This window comes from Pistacia vera, unplaced genomic scaffold (genome assembly GCF_008641045.1).
Source record: "Pistacia vera cultivar Batoury unplaced genomic scaffold, PisVer_v2 Contig312, whole genome shotgun sequence".
Taxonomy (NCBI): domain Eukaryota; kingdom Viridiplantae; phylum Streptophyta; class Magnoliopsida; order Sapindales; family Anacardiaceae; genus Pistacia; species Pistacia vera.
The window spans coordinates 392,299-410,691 of NW_022196127.1; the positions used below are offsets into that span (position 1 = coordinate 392,299).

The 18,393-nt window shown below is 33.3% G+C and overlaps 2 protein-coding genes across 2 annotated transcripts; one reads left to right on the forward strand and one right to left on the reverse strand.

The window, feature by feature from the left end:
* The first annotated feature begins 3,705 nt into the window (after window positions 1-3,705).
* On the forward strand, window positions 3,706-8,303 carry LOC116136367 (protein CONSERVED IN THE GREEN LINEAGE AND DIATOMS 27, chloroplastic). Its single transcript, XM_031422075.1, has 7 exons — window positions 3,706-4,087; window positions 4,542-4,694; window positions 5,117-5,194; window positions 5,906-6,001; window positions 7,374-7,409; window positions 7,721-7,902; window positions 7,989-8,303. Exons 1-7 carry the CDS (start codon window positions 3,863-3,865, stop codon window positions 8,149-8,151), a joined length of 933 nt encoding a protein of 310 aa, XP_031277935.1. The 5' UTR covers window positions 3,706-3,862; the 3' UTR covers window positions 8,152-8,303.
* A 28-nt stretch (window positions 8,304-8,331) lies between these two features.
* Window positions 8,332-13,822, reverse strand: LOC116136366. Its single transcript, XM_031422073.1, has 5 exons — window positions 13,337-13,822; window positions 11,626-12,516; window positions 10,631-10,716; window positions 9,794-9,934; window positions 8,332-9,485 (listed from the first exon to the last, which is right to left on the reverse strand). The coding sequence occupies exons 1-5, from the start codon at window positions 13,664-13,666 to the stop codon at window positions 9,380-9,382; spliced, it is 1,554 nt and encodes a 517-aa protein (XP_031277933.1). The 5' UTR covers window positions 13,667-13,822; the 3' UTR covers window positions 8,332-9,379.
* Window positions 13,823-18,393: the final 4,571 nt, after the last annotated feature.

The following is an 18,393-nucleotide window of genomic DNA, read 5'->3' on the forward strand; positions in this document are numbered from 1 at the left end:
TCCTTTTTCTTACTGCTTTTACCTTTTTCTAAGCCCATAGTCACAGTTGGCAATACTATCCAACTTTATTTATTCTTATCAATCTCAGTCTCAGGGTTTTTGAAATGCATTCTTATAATATTAATATTTCATTTATTTTATTTTAAAATTAAAATTAATAAAACTTAATAACTAGAACAACATATAATACATTACTATATAAATAATAAGAGAATATAATAAAATATGAGAATGAGAGCCAAACATTAAAAGTAAAAAATGAAAGTGGAGAAAGTGCGAATGGATGGGCAAAGGCCAAATTTGAGTTACCGGATCTTGCTGGACTCCATTACCATTACCGCATTGAGCAAAATTATAATGTTGATAGCTGGGTCTGCCAGCATAAGTAAATGTAAGCATGAGTGGCCATAATAAGATACTGACACGAACGTTTTTGTCATTACAATGATTGATTCGTATTTGGACGCAAGTAATATGTGCTCCTAATCATGGTTGAGTAAATCCACCCATTATAATATTATCAAACTCACAAATAATTTGAACAAATCATTCATTTCATCACAGCAAACAACTTTAATTTGAATATTAAAATTTAAGGGTATGTTTGGTTGAGTGTATTGGACTGGCACCATTCTTCTGTATAATATTATTTTCAAATTAAACTATGCTTTTAGGTGAGTGGGATTGTATTAAAATTTTATATCTTGGTTGACTTTCTCTTCAAAATTAGTCCCCACTGCCTCCTGGTTTCATCCGTATTACACAATTTTTTTGGAAAAAAAAAATGTTAAAAACATACTTAACATAAAAACTATTCAAATAATATTAAAACGATAAGAAACAGGTTAATGAAGTCACCCGCCAACCACCGCCACAAGGGTGTTGGTGACACCACCAGCAACAATAGCTATTCGTTGTTACGATTTTTCGCACCAATGAGAAGTATGCAAATCTTTGGAGAAACTTGCACATAGTTCTGCAATAGACTGATATTATGATGCTGAATTTAATAAAAGAATTTTTAAAATAGTTCGGATGCAAAGCGTAAATCCTACGTCTACTGTTATCTTATTATTTTTTTTGTGTAGTTTTGTGTGTGTACAAGAATTATTTGCTTCAAATGAGACAATTACTTTCAGCTATCCAAATTCCCCTCTTCCTCCTTGGGGTGAGAGACCTCTTTTTATAAAGTTACATAGGTGAACTTGTACATGAAGTAACCCTCTCATGAGTCATAACATGACATGTGGCCTAACAAACCGCCATTCCTAGGGACTTGGAAGTAACTCTTTCATTGGGTGACACGCGACCTAAGAGACAACTCATCCTAAGAATTACAAGTGAAGCAACTTGTAATAAACTTATAAGTGAAGTAATCCTTTCACAGTGTGACACGCAGCTTAGACAGTTACACAGTCATGGGACACGTGACATGAATCCATGCTGTATAGATTCACCGCATAACACTATTATGGTTGGCGACTCCACCATCTAGTTTTAAATATTTTTCTTTTCAAATTTTGTATTTAAATAATAATAATTATTTTCCTAATTTTTTTAAATAATTATTTATATATTTAATCCACGAAACAGATGATAGTATCAAATTTAATGCAATCCAATTCCATCCAATTCACTTTTATTCAAAAAAAAAAAAAAAATTAATCTAGTGTATTACACCAAACTCCAAAGGCACCCTAAAGCAAAAATTGTTTTTTTATTGGACTGATAAGAGTTATTGATTACATAGAAATAATTAGATCAACATTAAAAATTGATAATATTAATAATCTCATAACAGTAAACAGTTTAATATTATAATTTTCGAACGGAAATAATTACATACAAAACCCTTTTCAAGAGTCAAATTGAAATCTAATCTTCTTTTAATAATTTAATTGGTTTAGTAGATAAGACTCTTCATTCAATTTCTTTCCACTTTTACTTTCTTTCACTCTGGCAGTGAGGGAAAATCATTTTAGTGCTCTGGACTCTGGAGTCGCACAGTCCAATCAACTCACTAGAGTAAATTTTTTTTAATTTCTTATTTGAGAATATTAAAATAGCTCTTATATCCATTTAATATTCCTTTTAAAGACATTATATTTTATTTCTTAATTTTGTTGATAAAATATAATTAGTTAATGTATTTGTTAGTTTAAAGAAATTTTGATATTTAATTTCTAATACAGATTTGGATAATAATTAAAAAAAAAAAAATCTAATGACTGTCAATAAAATAGAGCACTTTAGCGCTAGAGTTGCTAGAGTGAAGGCATGAAAGTGTGAGGAATAAACATGGAAGAAAAATTTGAATTTTTTTTTCTAATAAAGTACTTAAAAATGCTAGTTTTACAAGACACAAACAAAGGGGCATACAAAGACAATCCCCACTCTGATTTTCATGATTTTTTCTCTCTCTCCCTCTCTTTTTTCGTTTTTTTTTTGTTTTTCTCTTGGAGATGTCACTTTGTAACCTTCTTTGTATGAGTCTTTATAAAGATAACATTTTTCTATTTAATGTTAAAAGCAAAATGTTATAACTTTAATAGTTTTCTCATTGGAAGAGCTTACCTTGCTCAGCAATGCAGGGATAACAAAAAGACAAGGAGGGAATTGAGATTGGGTGTTTGAAATTCATACATTCATTTAAATGAATTTTATTTTAATATGTTGATTGGATAATTTAAATTTTTTCAATGTAATCTAACGTTGAGTGAACCGATTTTGATCCATTATATATATATGTTAAATTTCAAAATTCAAGCATTTTATTAAAATACATTGGATTGATTCCAGGAAAAAGTTTCATCAAACAAATAAAATCCTTAATTTCAGTTCGATTGATTGAACTCAGAATCAAATTAGATTGACTTAAATCACTGTGAATCCCATTTATAAAGAATATTCAAACTAATTAGTGTCGATTACGATTAAATTAGCAAAAGCATGTCAAATTAAGCAAATGTATTAATTTACATTCAACTCATTATAGTCTACCGTAATATTTTTTTTTTTTTTTAATGATTGGAAATGTCTATGCCAACTTACGTGTATCTCAAATATTCTTGGGACTCTAGAACTACAAGTCAGGTACAAATTCTAATGTCACTCCTATTAGCACTGTGGAGACTTGAATTTGAGAAAACCATGTTAAACTTTCTCTTGTTATTTACCCTCTCAAATGGACTCAAATTTGGAAGATCATGTTAGATCTTTTTTTCTGAGATAACGTTGGTTGGCTAATGGGAACCCGCTAGTCACGTACATGATTACTAAGGATCCTTAAATCAATGGGATTGTGATTTTTTTTATTCCAGTTACTTGCATTTTATACATTTCAGAACACATTGTTCTACTTGGATATAAAACAAACAAACAGCTAGTGTTGATCAAAAGTCATTCGTAATCGTGCTTGTGGAAGCACGAGCGACACATACAAAATTTCGTGCAAGGCAACAATTGCCACGTTGAACTGGCGACCCTCTTTCTATCCACAAATAATAAGATAATAAAACCACAGCTGGACTAAATCAATGGATAATCTTAAGCTTAATTTGGATGGTGCACAACAAATCAAAACGACCTAATAACACAAACAACTCTTCTGCTACGAAAAGGGTCCCTGTCTCAACACTCCCTTACTCCACAAATTGCAATAAAAACATTTTATATGTATTATTTTCCTCCACGTAAATAATAAGTGGTCCCTCAAACAATAATAGTACAGCTCTCTTTTTAACTAGACAGCTCAAGATCATTCTTCCCTCTATTGTATTCAATGTTCACCAAGAATTGAACGGCCTAATTAGTTCAGCTTTTACTCTGCTGCATCGACAGAAGTTTAGCTTTCTAAATATAGATGCTCAGACTAAATGTGTATTGCTCTATAATTCCTAGTGCAACACAAGTCAAGCTTGGGAGCAGCAGGGGTTCATGGATTATTAAGTATCACAGAGCTCAGAAGTCACCTTGCGGGGTTTCTGTCAGGGCCTTGAAAGATGAAACGGATGGGGGAACAAGCAGTTCTCCAGGCAGGAGCTGGGACCCTGGCTTGGAAATTGAGGTTCCTTATGAACAAAGGCCGGTAGGTTGATGCTTCTTCTATGATTAGTAGTGGTAACTTCATTGCTCCCTGTAGATTAGAAAGATTAAATTGGTCAGTTAGCTGAATATTTAAGTCTGAGTGGTAAATTCTCTATGGCACAAACAATCAAGTAGACCATACTATAGTTACACAATATAATTTCTGTACATATGTTACTGGAAAGACATTAAATCAAAAGAACAGATGAAGAAAATAAAAGAAGCATGAGAGTTAAAAAGTATCACAGGTAGAAAGAAAAGCTACAAGCCTACAAGTAAATTCAGGAATTTTGTGTCTTGAATGCTGTACAAAATAATCAATTCATACTCACATTTAATCACTAGTTGGTTCCACTTGGTAGTATTTTCAGGCACATTCATGCATACCACGTTTTGTGACCTAACTGTGATTTAGGATAGTCAACCAACACTTACAATGATTTGTTCTATATTAGGTGAACGAATACTCATCTCTGAAAGATGGAGTTCTGTATTCATGGGGCGAACTGGGACCAGGGCAGTTTTTCCTTCGACTTGGGGGTCTCTGGTTAGTTACTTTGACAATCCTTGGAGTTCCAATTGCAGCCGCGAGCTTTGATCCTTCAAAGGTAAGTTGAAAATTCTAGAATTTTCTTTAAGTACACAGTACATCAATAGTATAATGATAAAGGCAGAACCTATTTGTGCCACTGCTATCATAGATCTGAAAACATTTCTCAATTACACTGGTTGGCTCCAAGGCCTTGAAAGAGGTGGCAAGAAATGGATGCAATTTAAGTAGAAATTCAGATTCTTGATTAACAAAAAAGCAGTCACAATGGGTTCTGCAGAATGAGGCACGTTGTCTTCATGTTATGGCAGTCAAAAGTCAAAACTATATTGTAAAGTAAAAATTATCATGCACAGATCACATTGACACGTGATAATACAAATTATCAAGGGAAGAGTACAAATATAAACTGGCTAGACATATTCCATTTTCTGAGAAGCAGGCTACTTTCTTACAATATCAGATGTTCAAATACTGCAGGAACCTCTAAGATTTGTGCTAGCTGCTGGAACAGGAACTCTTTTCCTTGTATCACTAATTGTCTTACGAATATATCTGGTATGGATACCTCCTCCTTCATGTTATAATCATTTTACTATTCGAGTTATTATGCTGATTATGCAGTAGTCATTTACTATAATAAAACACTTTTAGGAGAGAAAAGCTGTACCATGCCAAGAACAGTATATTTGCAACACAAATATACATGAGACTCGGATCTCTATATAAGTGGACAAGTAAAAATGAATAAATGAGCCAAACATTTTAACCGTTGATTGTGCACAATTAGTAACATATCAAATGACAATTGGGTTTATCGAGTTGACTTCACATATTGTGGTGAAGGATTCAATAGCAAAAGTCTATGGAGAAATTAGGCTTTTACATGGGCATGTCAAGACTTTTACGGGGAGATATTGTAATTTTAAACTCAAACACTTGCATATAGCAAGGAGATGATTTATCCAACAGATCAAAGTATGAGGGTATAGGCAGAGCTAGTCTGCGACAAATTAATTACACATTTGAAAGTATCACAAGAGGCAAATGTACCATAAAATGAGATATATGGCAAGCTCTTAAACAAGATACAACATAGAATTCCAACTGCTTGCGTCTCCCACAGTTTTTATTTTATCCAATAGCTTATTATATTCAATGATGTAATTTTTTCTTTCAAGAACTCAAAATCTATTTAATTGACTACAAAATTATAAGGTTTCCATGGTAATTTAACAAAATATTAATCCATAATTTTGCATATTGCAGGGATGGAGTTATGTTGGTGACAGACTTCTATCAGCTGTGATACCATATGAAGAAAGTGGGTGGTATGATGGACAAATGTGGGTAAAGCCACCAGAGGTTAGCACATTTTGAACACATCTCTCTGTTTCTCCATCTCCTTCACTTTCCTTCCCTATCTGGCTGACAGGATGATTGTAAGTCAGAAACATGCAGCGCTTTCCTTACTAATTCATGCATACTGGGTTTCCAGAAAATGAAAATTAACAAGGGACTCCCAACATCTAGACACTGATGAAGAAGTTGAGACCCAATTGACTCACAAATCATATAAAACTTTTCAACTAAAAGACACGCTGGAGACCACGAGTCAAGAGACTCAAGATAGGTTTGTATAACAAAGATAAATAGGGTCAGAAAAAACTTGAAAATATTTTGAGATGTTTGGTACTAAAAAGCCTCTTTTCTTTTTTACTTCAGCTGAGAATTAACTTCTATTATGCACCCTAAAGCTGCTGACTACAATTTACAATCTTTCACTGTGTCCATTTATTGATAGGATGACAGAGATGGCAAACGTTTTGAAGTAGGAAACATAACACCTAGGAATTTTGAAGAAAATAAAATCAAATGATGACAATATTTTTTTCTTCTTTAGCTAGATAAGCTAAATGATGACATTCAAAAATTAAATAGTGGAATAAATGCCAGAGATCATTTAATATCTGAACTAATACAGAATAGATCCTGAACCATGCATTTTCCTGTAGCAATCAAACTATTGAGACAGAAGTGTCAAGGAACTTTAATAACCTACTGAGTGCCATGATATTTAAGAGATATGTCATAGGGCCACATGGAAGGGAACATTTGATATCAGGATAAGCACCATGCTGACAAATAAAAATGCAGAAAAGGGTAACTGTTGGAGTTACCTGCACTAACTTAGCTCAGTTACCACTTGGCTACCATAAGAAATTAACTGACAGCCAATAACTCCTACGTAAAGAACAATGGCAGTTTGGTTTGAGCATCTAATCTTGAACTTATATCTGCAATCCAACAAATAAAAGTTAGCATCTTGACACGAAAAAGTAAAATTTATATTAAGATAAGAAAAACTTAAAATGAAAAAGAGAAAAATGAAAAGTAACAAATTTAGTTGTTTATAAGACCTCTATTATAGTTGACCAGTGTTATCTGCTAACCGAGTAATCTGGTGTGATGGAATAAGAGTAAAAATGACTGAGGGTTATCCTTCATAGATAATTAGAAAGATTTATTAAAAAAAAAAAAAGCAAAAAAGAAGCTCAACTGCAGGGTTGGTATAAAAAAAAAGCCTTGCCCCTGATGACATAGAGTCAGCAGAGAATAAAAAAATTCTGAAAAATGAACCCAAAAAAAAAAACATAAAGACAAAACTTCTGCAGATATTATCTCTGTGGATTAGATAACTCCACTGAGAACTAACTAACTTGTTTTTCCCTCGCAGGTCCTAGCTCGTGATAGATTATTGGGTGCTTACAAGGTACTATCAACACAATTGATCAAATTCATTTTTGAAGTTTTATAAACAGAAGCATATGGTTCATGTCCTGGGAAAATTTATGTACTAAACCAAACAATATACAGTCACATACAACACATGCAGAAGTACACTTACTCATACTTTTAACACGTATACTATATAAGCATCAAGCATTGAAGACATGAATATTTACATGCATTTCTGCTAAAAATGCCTACTCACATTCTACAGCATATTTAACAGGACCATGAGGTGCAATTTTTGTGCTTTTAAAATGAATGAGAATCTCATACGGGAATTTATGCCTCTAGGTTAAACCAGTCATCAAATTGCTAAAACAAACACTGGTAGGAACTGGGGCATTACTTGTGACAGCAGTGTCGCTATTTATCTTTGCTACACCAGTGGAGCATTTTTTTCAGACCGCCTTTTCCACAAAAGAGAACCCCTCCAATGTTCCAGTTGAAAAGATTGAAAAAAAGTCTAATATAAGGTATGTACAGAAAAATAGAGATTCCAACCCTTCAATTCTCAAGTGCTTTGGACACTTACATTCCAACTTTCTTCTTATATATGTAGAAAAGAGGAGCTGCTAAAATTGCCAGTGGAGGTCAAATCTGATGACGATTTGGCAGCAGCTGCAGCGGAGGCTGCTGATGGAAGACCTGTCTACTGTAGAGATAGATATTATCGTGCATTAGCAGGTGGACAGTACTGCAAATGGGAAGATATGCTGAAGTAAAGGAAAAAAAGGAGGCATGGATCAACAATAATTTCATATCATCAATGGATCTGTATTTCGCATTGACAGGAGCATTTCTTAAAAGTTCAACATTCTGTCACGTTTAAGGAAAACGTTTAGATGATTTATGAAACAGGGAAGTCAAAATGAAATGTGAAAGAAACAAATGATACAGAAGCTAACAGATAACTTATTGATCAGTATCAAGGAGAACAATATATCAAATTTACAACTTGCATGCGTATTAAATCCTTGAAATGGAGAAGCCATGTAAGTCGTAAGGCTTGAGGCTTATCAAGATATACAACAAAATAAAAAAGTGAATCCAGCATATATAAACCTACATCATATAATTTGATTTTAACTATATTATCATTTTACTATGTGAGCCTTCATTTGAACAAAATTGTAGCCAAATGAACTCTCAATAGAATTTCTGCTCTTCCTTTTTGACCGCCACTTAAACAGTCATCTCCCTTTCCGATCCTGACGGACAACTACAGTGAACAACTTCAAGAACTATTGTTGAAAGAACTATAGCAGCACAGGAGGAAATCCATTCTTTCGATATATCCCATGAATCATCTTTATGAACAATCATAACAGGATGATGGTAGGCTCTTCTTTTTTATTACCAATTTTCCTCTCACATTCATGCCTGATGAATAACAACTTCAGGAACTATTGTCACAAGAAGTGAGCAAAAGGGCTTGCTTTTAGAGAAGACCAGAGCTCACACATAAATTGGCAGGATAAGAGCCAATCTTCCTCAACATATTCTATCAGTCATCTTTCTGAATAAGCATAACAGGATTCAAGAAGATAGATTCAGCAGAATCACCACCAGTGAAACTAAGATTTCTTGTGACTGATTCAATATAGGATATCAAAGCAAAATCAATAGATAATGCTTTGACTGGAACCTTTTATAATTTTCCAGGCACTGAAGCATTGAAGTATTTACAATGCCAGAACTTGAAAGCCCTGGATTATATCACTTAATGACTTCCTCACAATAGCTAAGAATTTAAAGCCTCCAAGATATCATAGAAATACCTAATACGGCCTTGATCCATTGGAGACAAATGCATCCCAACAACCAATCCTTTGACATTAGAAATGAAGCATTTCTGATATGCCACAGAGCTGAAGCATTTACACTTTCTGAAAGTACCCAACTTTACACCTCCTAAACAAGTTTCTTGCACCAGCTGAGAATTCTGAACATTTATACGTCAAAAATATCCCTGAAGGTCCGCTTCCTTCTTTTTGCATCTTCAAGATCTAGAGTTCTATATGCAAGTGCAAGCAAATACATTGCTGGATGAAGCCTTCTGCAGATCATATAAATAAAACAGAAGAAAACAAAGTTAAGAGTTAGGGAGATTAAGTTAATTTTCCATGGTCAATTAAGACATAATACACCAAAAGAACCTATTAAGGATAACTACGACAAATAAATCCAGGTGAAACTGCTGGCTTATAAGCATATAATACAAAGTCCTAGACTAAAAGAAAAATTATAATGTTGAAAATTATCTTTGAATATTTGTTGCAATACACCAAGTGATACTATAATTTAAACTTCATTTTAAAATTTAATCTCCTTTTCTCTGTCTTGTCCTGCATCAAATGCACTTACTTGTCAAATTGTTCGCTAGCATCAAAACCATCCCAATACCTTTGGGACAACACAGTGTGGCCTCTTTTATCTCTGCCAAATGTTTCAATATACCAACCACCTATATCATGCACGCCACAGCGGGGCTCGAACAGCCAAAACCTGTTGCAATAATCCATTAAAGATTTAGTAAATGAAAATATAGATCTGAGTGATTTCCCGTGGTATGCTACAGATAATACATGATATTTAAGTTTAAAATTCCACTAATTTTATTCTCCAATCAACTTAATTTTACAATGATAAAATTTCTGATGAAGAAGCTTCAAGCCACTATAATGAGGCATGACCCAACTGACCCCATAGGTTTTTTATCAAATCCCAACCAAATCCACTGCATTGAACTAACAAGCTCAGTCTTATTAAGTCAGAAATTAGAATCAAAACCAATCTTATGCTAATTCGAATAAGGATCATATTAATTGTACCAATAAAGCACAAAATACTTCCAAGATTTGACAAAACATATAAAGCAATATGCCTGCATATTAAGAAATCCAATAAAATCTTCAGCTGAAGACAGTATAGATAAGAGAACAGACACAATTCCAAGACAAAAAGAAGACCAGGCAAGACACGCATAACATTCTCATGTGAGGCATCAAAGCTTATTTTCTCGCACATGTAAAAATCATCCAACAGTCCCAAACAAAAGACTGTAAGTTGGTCAAAAACAACATCCTTTAATTAACCATAATAAAAAGTGAATTTCATTTAGCCAACTTCAAATGGTTAGGCAAGGCTTGGTTGGGATACAAATATTGTCAAACGACTCCTCTAATAACTGACACAACTTACTTGCTAGGTGGTAACCGGGCTCTACTACATCTACACTCACAAACAGAAACTTCATCTCCTACTTGATACCAGTGCATATGCTTAACCTGAAACATAAACAAGAGGGAAATATGAAAAACAAGTAATAATAAAAATTTCCTTAAATACATCACACAAATACAGTGATGCAAACAGATACAATAATTTAAAGCTTAGCAGCAGTGACAGCCAAAAGTTTTCAAGAAGTCAAATGTCTTTCTTCACAATGAAACTTAAGCAACCGGAAGGGATGCCTTAGTATAAGATTGGCAGAGAGCAGTTTGTCAGGCGAGATGCAGATTAAGGGTAAGACATTCATTGAATGATGTGTCTCCCACAATCAAAGAAGTTATAAAGATTGAAACACCGAGACACACCTAAATTCAAGTATAATGCAGGCAGAATATATGAAAAACTGTAAACACCATAGAGGAGATGCATGGTTCAAAAAGAATGCGCGACTGTCGATTGCTACCTGCCCCTAAACCTGATTGCCGTAAATCTTGATGCAATTTTACCAAATTCTAAATTTTAAGGGCGAAATCTCTTGTTCTTATACATGTCGTCACAAAGAACACTTTCTACAATAATCTTGCTCCAACGTTGCAAATAGTTGTTAGCAAAATTAATTGAGTCATCTTATATATCTGTTCATGCAAGAAGCACCAAAAATCATTATTATTACTTTCTAAGTATTAATAAATCAACAAATCTAGGCAGGTAACTACATGCAAAATCATCAAGAACCCAATCATTGTTTCAATTACAAGCCAAATAGTCACAATGTGCACCACTCAGGAAGCAACCCAGAATAGAGTTGTAGATCTGAATCTAGTGTTTATCTTTTTTATTTAATAGGAAAAATGACACAAAGAAAATTGCATCTTTAAGTAAGCATCTAAAATATAGACCGAAAATGGCATATCAAGGATGGAAGTGAAAAAGAAAGCAAACAAAAGGATATCAATTTTACAGACCAGCATTGTCCTATGTTTCATTATCACATGGGTTTTTGTACCACTGCTATTGTAGACAAAGCATGACCCCTCTTCTGGGCTAGTCCTCAAACCAGTTATAGTTCCAAGTGGAATCCTTGATCCAACTGCAACATGCAAAAGGGAATCCTTGGAAAATCCTGCGCTAGAATGGAAGGGACCTTCATCTGAACTAAGAAAAACATGAATGTGATCTTCAACATCTTCTTTCTGAATCCCATCAGAATAGCTTTTAGGAGGGACTCTAGTAGCCACAGCAACCACACGTCCAGAGACATGCAATTCTAAATCTTTATATGCATCTGATTCATGACTTGTATTATTATTGGCTTGTTGGGGAGAAATTAGAACATCATTTACTACATTAGAATTCATACAACTGCCTGCATTCTCAACAGACCAACACATGTCCAAACCAATGTTCGTCGGAGTCAGCTTTTTATTGCAGGCAAAAGACAATCTGAGATTATTATTAGCCAAGCAGACCATTCCAAAAAGATCACGCCCTGAAACCAAGTGCAGCACCTCTGGAGTTTCATACACAGACCTCTCCTCAGCTTCAAAGCGATCAGGAAGAAGGTCCATGGACTCAATTAAAGGGCCATAGTATGCTGCATGTATGGCTGAATAAAAATCTGCTTGAAGTACATCAAAGTAGCCCGTTCCAGCTATAACCTTCTTCTCTGACACTATATCATTTATAGCAAATCTATACCACTTTAACCATTCAACAACTTCCATTTGCTTGCTTGCTGTCATGTGGGATTCATACATGTACAATTTTGAACCTTGTCCAGACTTTTTTTGCATAAGCTTCCTTTGGGATAGAAGATGCAGGTCATAGTGAGCCCTCTTCTCAGAATCTGAAAGTATCTGCAATGCATTATTGATCAAATTTCGTTGTCAGAATTCCCTGTATGTCAAAAACACCACAATAAGAAATATTACTAAACTACAAGCAGTCACATTGTAAATACATGAAAAAATAAATTATTTACATGCATAACTCCATCTAACTATCAACTGCAGCAAATGTACAACTACCTACGAATTGGAGAACAAATTTTGGTTGTATATAATCCAAATTATATTCTTTTCACAAATAAATATTTTAAATAGAATCTAACTAATTAAACATAAATTATTCAATGATATTAAAAAAATACTTTGATTTAAAACTCAAAATATAATTGCTTTTCATTTAAACTGATTTCAATAGGTTCATAGGCGGAGTTTGCACTCATTCTCCAAAAACAATTCAATTTAGTCCCGCACTTATTTATTTACACCCAACAAAACATAGGACATTTCTATAAAATCCGATCAAAATGCAGTCCCAGTCCCAATGAAGTTCCAAAAATAACCTAAAAGTCTTGATATCAATAGCAAGATTCTTAACAAAGCATCTCCCATCAACATTTGTTATTTGCAATGAGTCTAATCAATCATAATATCAAAAGGCAATCAGAACTTAATATTCCAGAATTCAACCCTCAAAATCAATCTCTAAAGTTTTCCAAGTTTTATTACTAACTTTAGAGATTCCAAGTTTTATTACTAATTCTAGTCCCTTACTATACTAACTAAAACTTTAATAAGTTCAAACTCCAGATATTAGCACTAATTCCCCATTCGTATCACATGATCAGACTACTCAAATTTTAAAAAATATGTAAACATATACATATAGTACCTCATAAGCTGCAAGGATTTGAATGAAACGTTTTGAAGCAGACAAGTGGTTCTTTGAATCAGCAAGGTCCGGGTGAGTTTCCTTGGCTAATTTTCGAAACGAAGTTTTGATTTCAGAAAATGAGCTGGTCTCCGGTACTCCTAAGATATTATACGCATTTTCTAAGGGAAATTCTGACTGAGTCGACTCAGTGCTTCCGCTACTGAACCACCTAGTTTTAGAACTCGGATATAAGAAGAGATATCGCCAACTACAAGAGTAGCTACAATTCGGCCGAACTTGAAAAGATAGAAGTTGCCGGTGACGAAAGAGTCCGGCGAGAAATGCCATGACTTATTATTTTATAATTTAATTAGGATTCTGCAATAAGATGCAACTGAACTGATGATGATGCTAATTGTGCGAGATTTTGGAATTGGGCCGGTGATACGTGACGGAAAGACGTGTCCATTGCACAGTGTGACACGTAGCATCTGATACTTTTGATCGTGGCGATGCCTGGTTGCGAGGCCTTGAGCCTTTGGGCCAAAGGTACTTATTTGGACTGTTGATGGACCTTTTAGGAGTTTGAATGATTTTGGTATAATTTTTCAAAAACGTCCCAAAAATGTACATAATTTTTAAACGTACCCAAAAAAAAATCCTTTTAATGATTTTGATATATTTTTTTCAAAAATGTCCTGAAAATGTACAGAATTTATAAAAATTACAAAAAAAAATATTGAAATACCTTAAACTCATAAAAATAAATAAATGATATCTTCAAAATATAGTGTTTTTCTAAACTTGTTTTAACCCCTTTAAATAAATTTATTTTATTTTAAATACAAACTTTATAATTTGATATTATTTTTTAATCTAAGTCTTATTATATAATTGGTGGAGTGTGAATAGCATCTCAAGTCTCAACTTTAGAAAACAGCCATGAACACAAGCTTGATCCATGAACAAACAAAAGAGCGAAGAGGTGCACGAAGAACTGGTGATGCATAAAAGAGAAAAAAAAATATCTAATAACTCTAATCAAAACATCACTTAGACTAGTACTTATTCCTCGTCAGAAATATACACTACTTAAATGGGTTATTTACATATTTTTCTTTGTTGACTCTTTCCGGGAGTTGAAAGCATTTCCAAGATTTCCTGCAAACTAGTTGTTGAGCAACATGCTTTATCTTGATTTTGTTTATTTAACTTTCTATTTCTTCCATTAATGCAATTGGGTTTCATCTAACTACTTATCCAAGTCAAACTTTGTGCTAAAACATTGGTGATTTTGGTGAAGAAGTAAAATAAAAATCATCAATTCATTTGAATATTTGATCCATATGCAATATATAAATTAATGATACTAAAGCACTAGGTGGTGTCTTATAAAATCTAACGGTGGGAACTGAGGAAGCCATAAACACAAGCCTAATAATTCTCGTAAATGACATTTTTGTCCCTGAGGTTTGGAGAAAGTAAGTTCATAAAAAAAAAAAAAAAAAAAAATCGAAAAATATCAGAATAATCCCCTTCAGACAACTAATGTTATCCAGATCTAACTTTGTAATAATCTTTTATATTAAAAGACTATATTGCCCTTTTAATTTATTATTAATTTAATCTTTAATCTCATTTAACCTATTTTTATTTGAAAATATATATTAATTTAATTAGTATATTAATAAATCTGTCTTAGGTTCAAACTTTAAGGATATTTACTACAGTAATATTATAATTTACTTAATTTTTTAGACTTGTAAGATGTTCAATAAATCCCAAAGTTTAGTTAAGGATCACGTAAACTGACCCGAAGTTACCAAAAAAAAAAAAAATCTGTAAAACAAATAAAATTAAAGTTTAAAAGGAAAAAAATGAAAGGACGCAAACAGACACTAACTCCCAGGAACCCCCACTTCGACCAGCAAGCCCTTACCATCATGCCATCTCACCCTCACCTTCACCCCCAACGGCCCAACCCGTCGCTTGTTAGTTTGTTTAATATAATTTGGTTTTTAGTAGATATTTTAGTTTTTTTAATTTATAAGATTCATTTATTGTTAAAGAACTAAAAAAACCTTACGCTGTTTAATAATAGGTAACGTCAATTGTCTGACAGGGACTATTGTGAGATTTTCTGATTTCACTGGATGCACCTCAAGTCGCTCCAAACCTCAGGGACGGAAAATTAACTCAATGATTCTCATTGCATGTTTGGGCGGGTTGTTTATGAAAATGACTCTGATACCATATTTGTTTGAATAATTGAACGTTTCAACTTGTCGTTTGTCTATGCTTTTTTTATGCTTTTTTTATAACTCATTTTGTTTGAGATTTAGTTCTCAATGCTATTCCCCTTTTTTTAATTTTTTATTTATGTCAAAACCGTTGAACTACAATGAGAGATTGTAACAATTCATTGCACCGATGTTTTAGAATTTGGCATGTACCTTTTTTTTTTTTTTTTTTTTTTGTCTACAATTCCTCGTATTCTTGTGCAAACTCTACCGGAAAGTTACAAAATTACATTTTTGTGCAAACTCTACCGGAAAGTTACAAAATTACAATCTTTATTTTTGCATAAAATCACACTGGTCCCCTTTCTTGTGCAATTATGCCTTCAACCTTGTAAAAAATTGTTGTAGCAATTAATAAATTTTGAGGATATATACGGTTAACTCAACAATCCTGTTAGTAATAGGAATAAGATGCCTATGTTTACCTTGAATGATGAATCTTTGAAATCAATCCTGAAGCAAACTTTTATATTAAATATTTATATACATACGGTTTAAAAAAGTATTATACAGCTTTATTTATTTATAGTGTAATCAAGATGATGCCTTCATCCTATAAATCTTGGTTTGTTGCCTAGTTTGCAACAAAATCTGTATATCTTCAAGGCCTTGGTGATCTACCAAAGCTGTTGGAGTCCAACCATGTATATTTGGCTTATCGATGTCAACTCTTTGATCTATGAGAAACTTTATTAACTATTTCAACATTTCTTTCACTGATTGCATTATGAAGTGGAGTCATTCCTTTGCTATTCGGTTGTGTTAAATATCCTCCATGACAAACAATGTCCTTGAGTAAAACCAAACTGTTTGCTCAATTGCAGTAAACTAACCAACATCTCCAGAAGATATAATTGCACCACTTTCTGCTCAAGAATTTTAACCACAGATTCATGCTTCGCTAATATCGCTTCCCATAAAGGAACACTTCTAAATCTGTAAAAAGAAAAGCCACAAATCATTACATCTGCCTTTAATAGCAGAAAAACCATGTTCACATAAAAATAGTCTAGTAAAATCATCACATCATTTTGTCACAGCAGTATACACGACTTCTATACTACTGTGCTAGAACAAACCTTTGATGTTAGGATCTGCTAGATCAAATTGAATTCTTACTACAGCACCAGTGACAAAAAATATAGAAGTTAGAGGGTGCTTCATTCTGCAAAATTACATCTTCTCTAGGAGGAAAATACTCTGCTTTCATCTCAGTTACCTTCAAAATAATAAATAAAATTCACACATTAAGCATACCCAAAAAAAAAAAAAAAAAAAAACACTAATATATCAAGTACCCAAAACCCAAAAGGTTTAAAAAAAATCAAAACTTTTAAAAATCATATGCTGAACTTGTAGTAAGACAATTAGAGCAACGATCTCTTTTGTCTCATGGGACTAAAATACACTACTAAACCATGAGAAGTTTAGAGAACCATGAGATTTAAAGGTGCTTCAACATCAATGTATCTTGAGTTAGAACATTTATCTAATCAAAAGTCCAGTGTAGTACTCTTGAATCATAGTCAAACGGAGGATGTGGAACACCGAATGCATTTTCTCCAGTTGTCAAACGAAAAAAAAAAATCAGAAGTGACAATCAATAAACTTGAAGTCTGCAAGGTAAATGTTTATGTCCATGGTTAGTGTTCCAAGTACTTTCCTGTATATGTTATGCAGAACATAGTACACATTCTTTAACAGGAAAAATGTATCAACAGAAAACTCAATACCTGTTGTTGTTCAATAGAATCTATGGCATCTTGCATACAATTAATCATTGTATCTTTTTATTAAACTTTTAGAATATCAGCAATTAATCATTATATCTTTTTATTAAACCTTTGGAATACCAATACAATAATTAATATATATCCACATCACACATCCTACATGGAATTCCACGTGTATCCTACTGGAATTCTATGTAGAATCCAAATGGCGATCAATAGCAAGGGTTGGCTTCAAGATTATATAGATATATAGATGATATCTAAATCTCATTGAGAAATTTGTTATCCGAAAATAAGAAATGATATTTTATATTTATGATTGACGATTTAGACCAGGTGCAACACAATCCTTCCACAACCAACATAATTAAATCCATTAATTTCAAAACACTTGTCAACATTTATGATTGACAATTCTAGTGAAAAAATAATATGTATATATATCAAACCTAATTAAACTATTAGATTCAAATTAATACCATTTATTTACACATTTTCAATTTGGTTTATTCCTACTTGATTTTAGAAATGAAAAATGGCTGACACATAAGCCTGAGTTTAAATTTACCTCCAAAACCACTTAGTTTGTGACCGGATGATAAGACCTTAGGTTATCTATGAGGTCTTGTGTTTGAGTGCCACCAAATAGTCACCTATCACATTTGTGACTTACTTAGACTTAGCAAACTTTGATCCCTACCTACGGCTCTAGGGGTACCCAGGTAAAACAAGTGGGTATGGGTGCCTATAATAAGTACCCGTACCAAAATTACATGTACCCTACCCGCCTGTGAAAAATACAAGTGGGTCGGGTGATACCTGTGGTACCTACATTTCACTTAAAAAAAACTAAAAACTAAAAATCCTAATTTCCTAATTTCTTCTAGCCAGCGTCCACTCTAGTGCCCAACCATTTCTCCTAAACTAGTGCCCACGCCCACACCTAGCCAACACCAGCAGCTCTCACTCTTAATCTCTTCTCTACTAATTTCCTTACGCAACCATTTCTCTCTCATGCAAGCGCAGCCATCACTCACTCATC

Coding starts and splice junctions, on each gene's coding strand:
- LOC116136367 (XM_031422075.1), top strand. CDS start 3,863: ATGCTCAGACTAAATGTGTATTGCTCTATAATTCCTAGTGCAACACAA. Junction 5,195..5,905: donor TTGTCTTACGAATATATCTG/GTATGGATACCT, acceptor TGCATATTGCAG/GGATGGAGTTATGTTGGTGA. Junction 7,903..7,988: donor GAAAAAAAGTCTAATATAAG/GTATGTACAGAA, acceptor TTATATATGTAG/AAAAGAGGAGCTGCTAAAAT.
- LOC116136366 (XM_031422073.1), bottom strand. CDS start 13,666: ATGGCATTTCTCGCCGGACTCTTTCGTCACCGGCAACTTCTATCTTTT. Junction 9,935..10,630: donor GCCCGGTTACCACCTAGCAA/GTAAGTTGTGTC, acceptor TTATTGCAACAG/GTTTTGGCTGTTCGAGCCCC. Junction 9,486..9,793: donor GCTAGCGAACAATTTGACAA/GTAAGTGCATTT, acceptor TATGATCTGCAG/AAGGCTTCATCCAGCAATGT.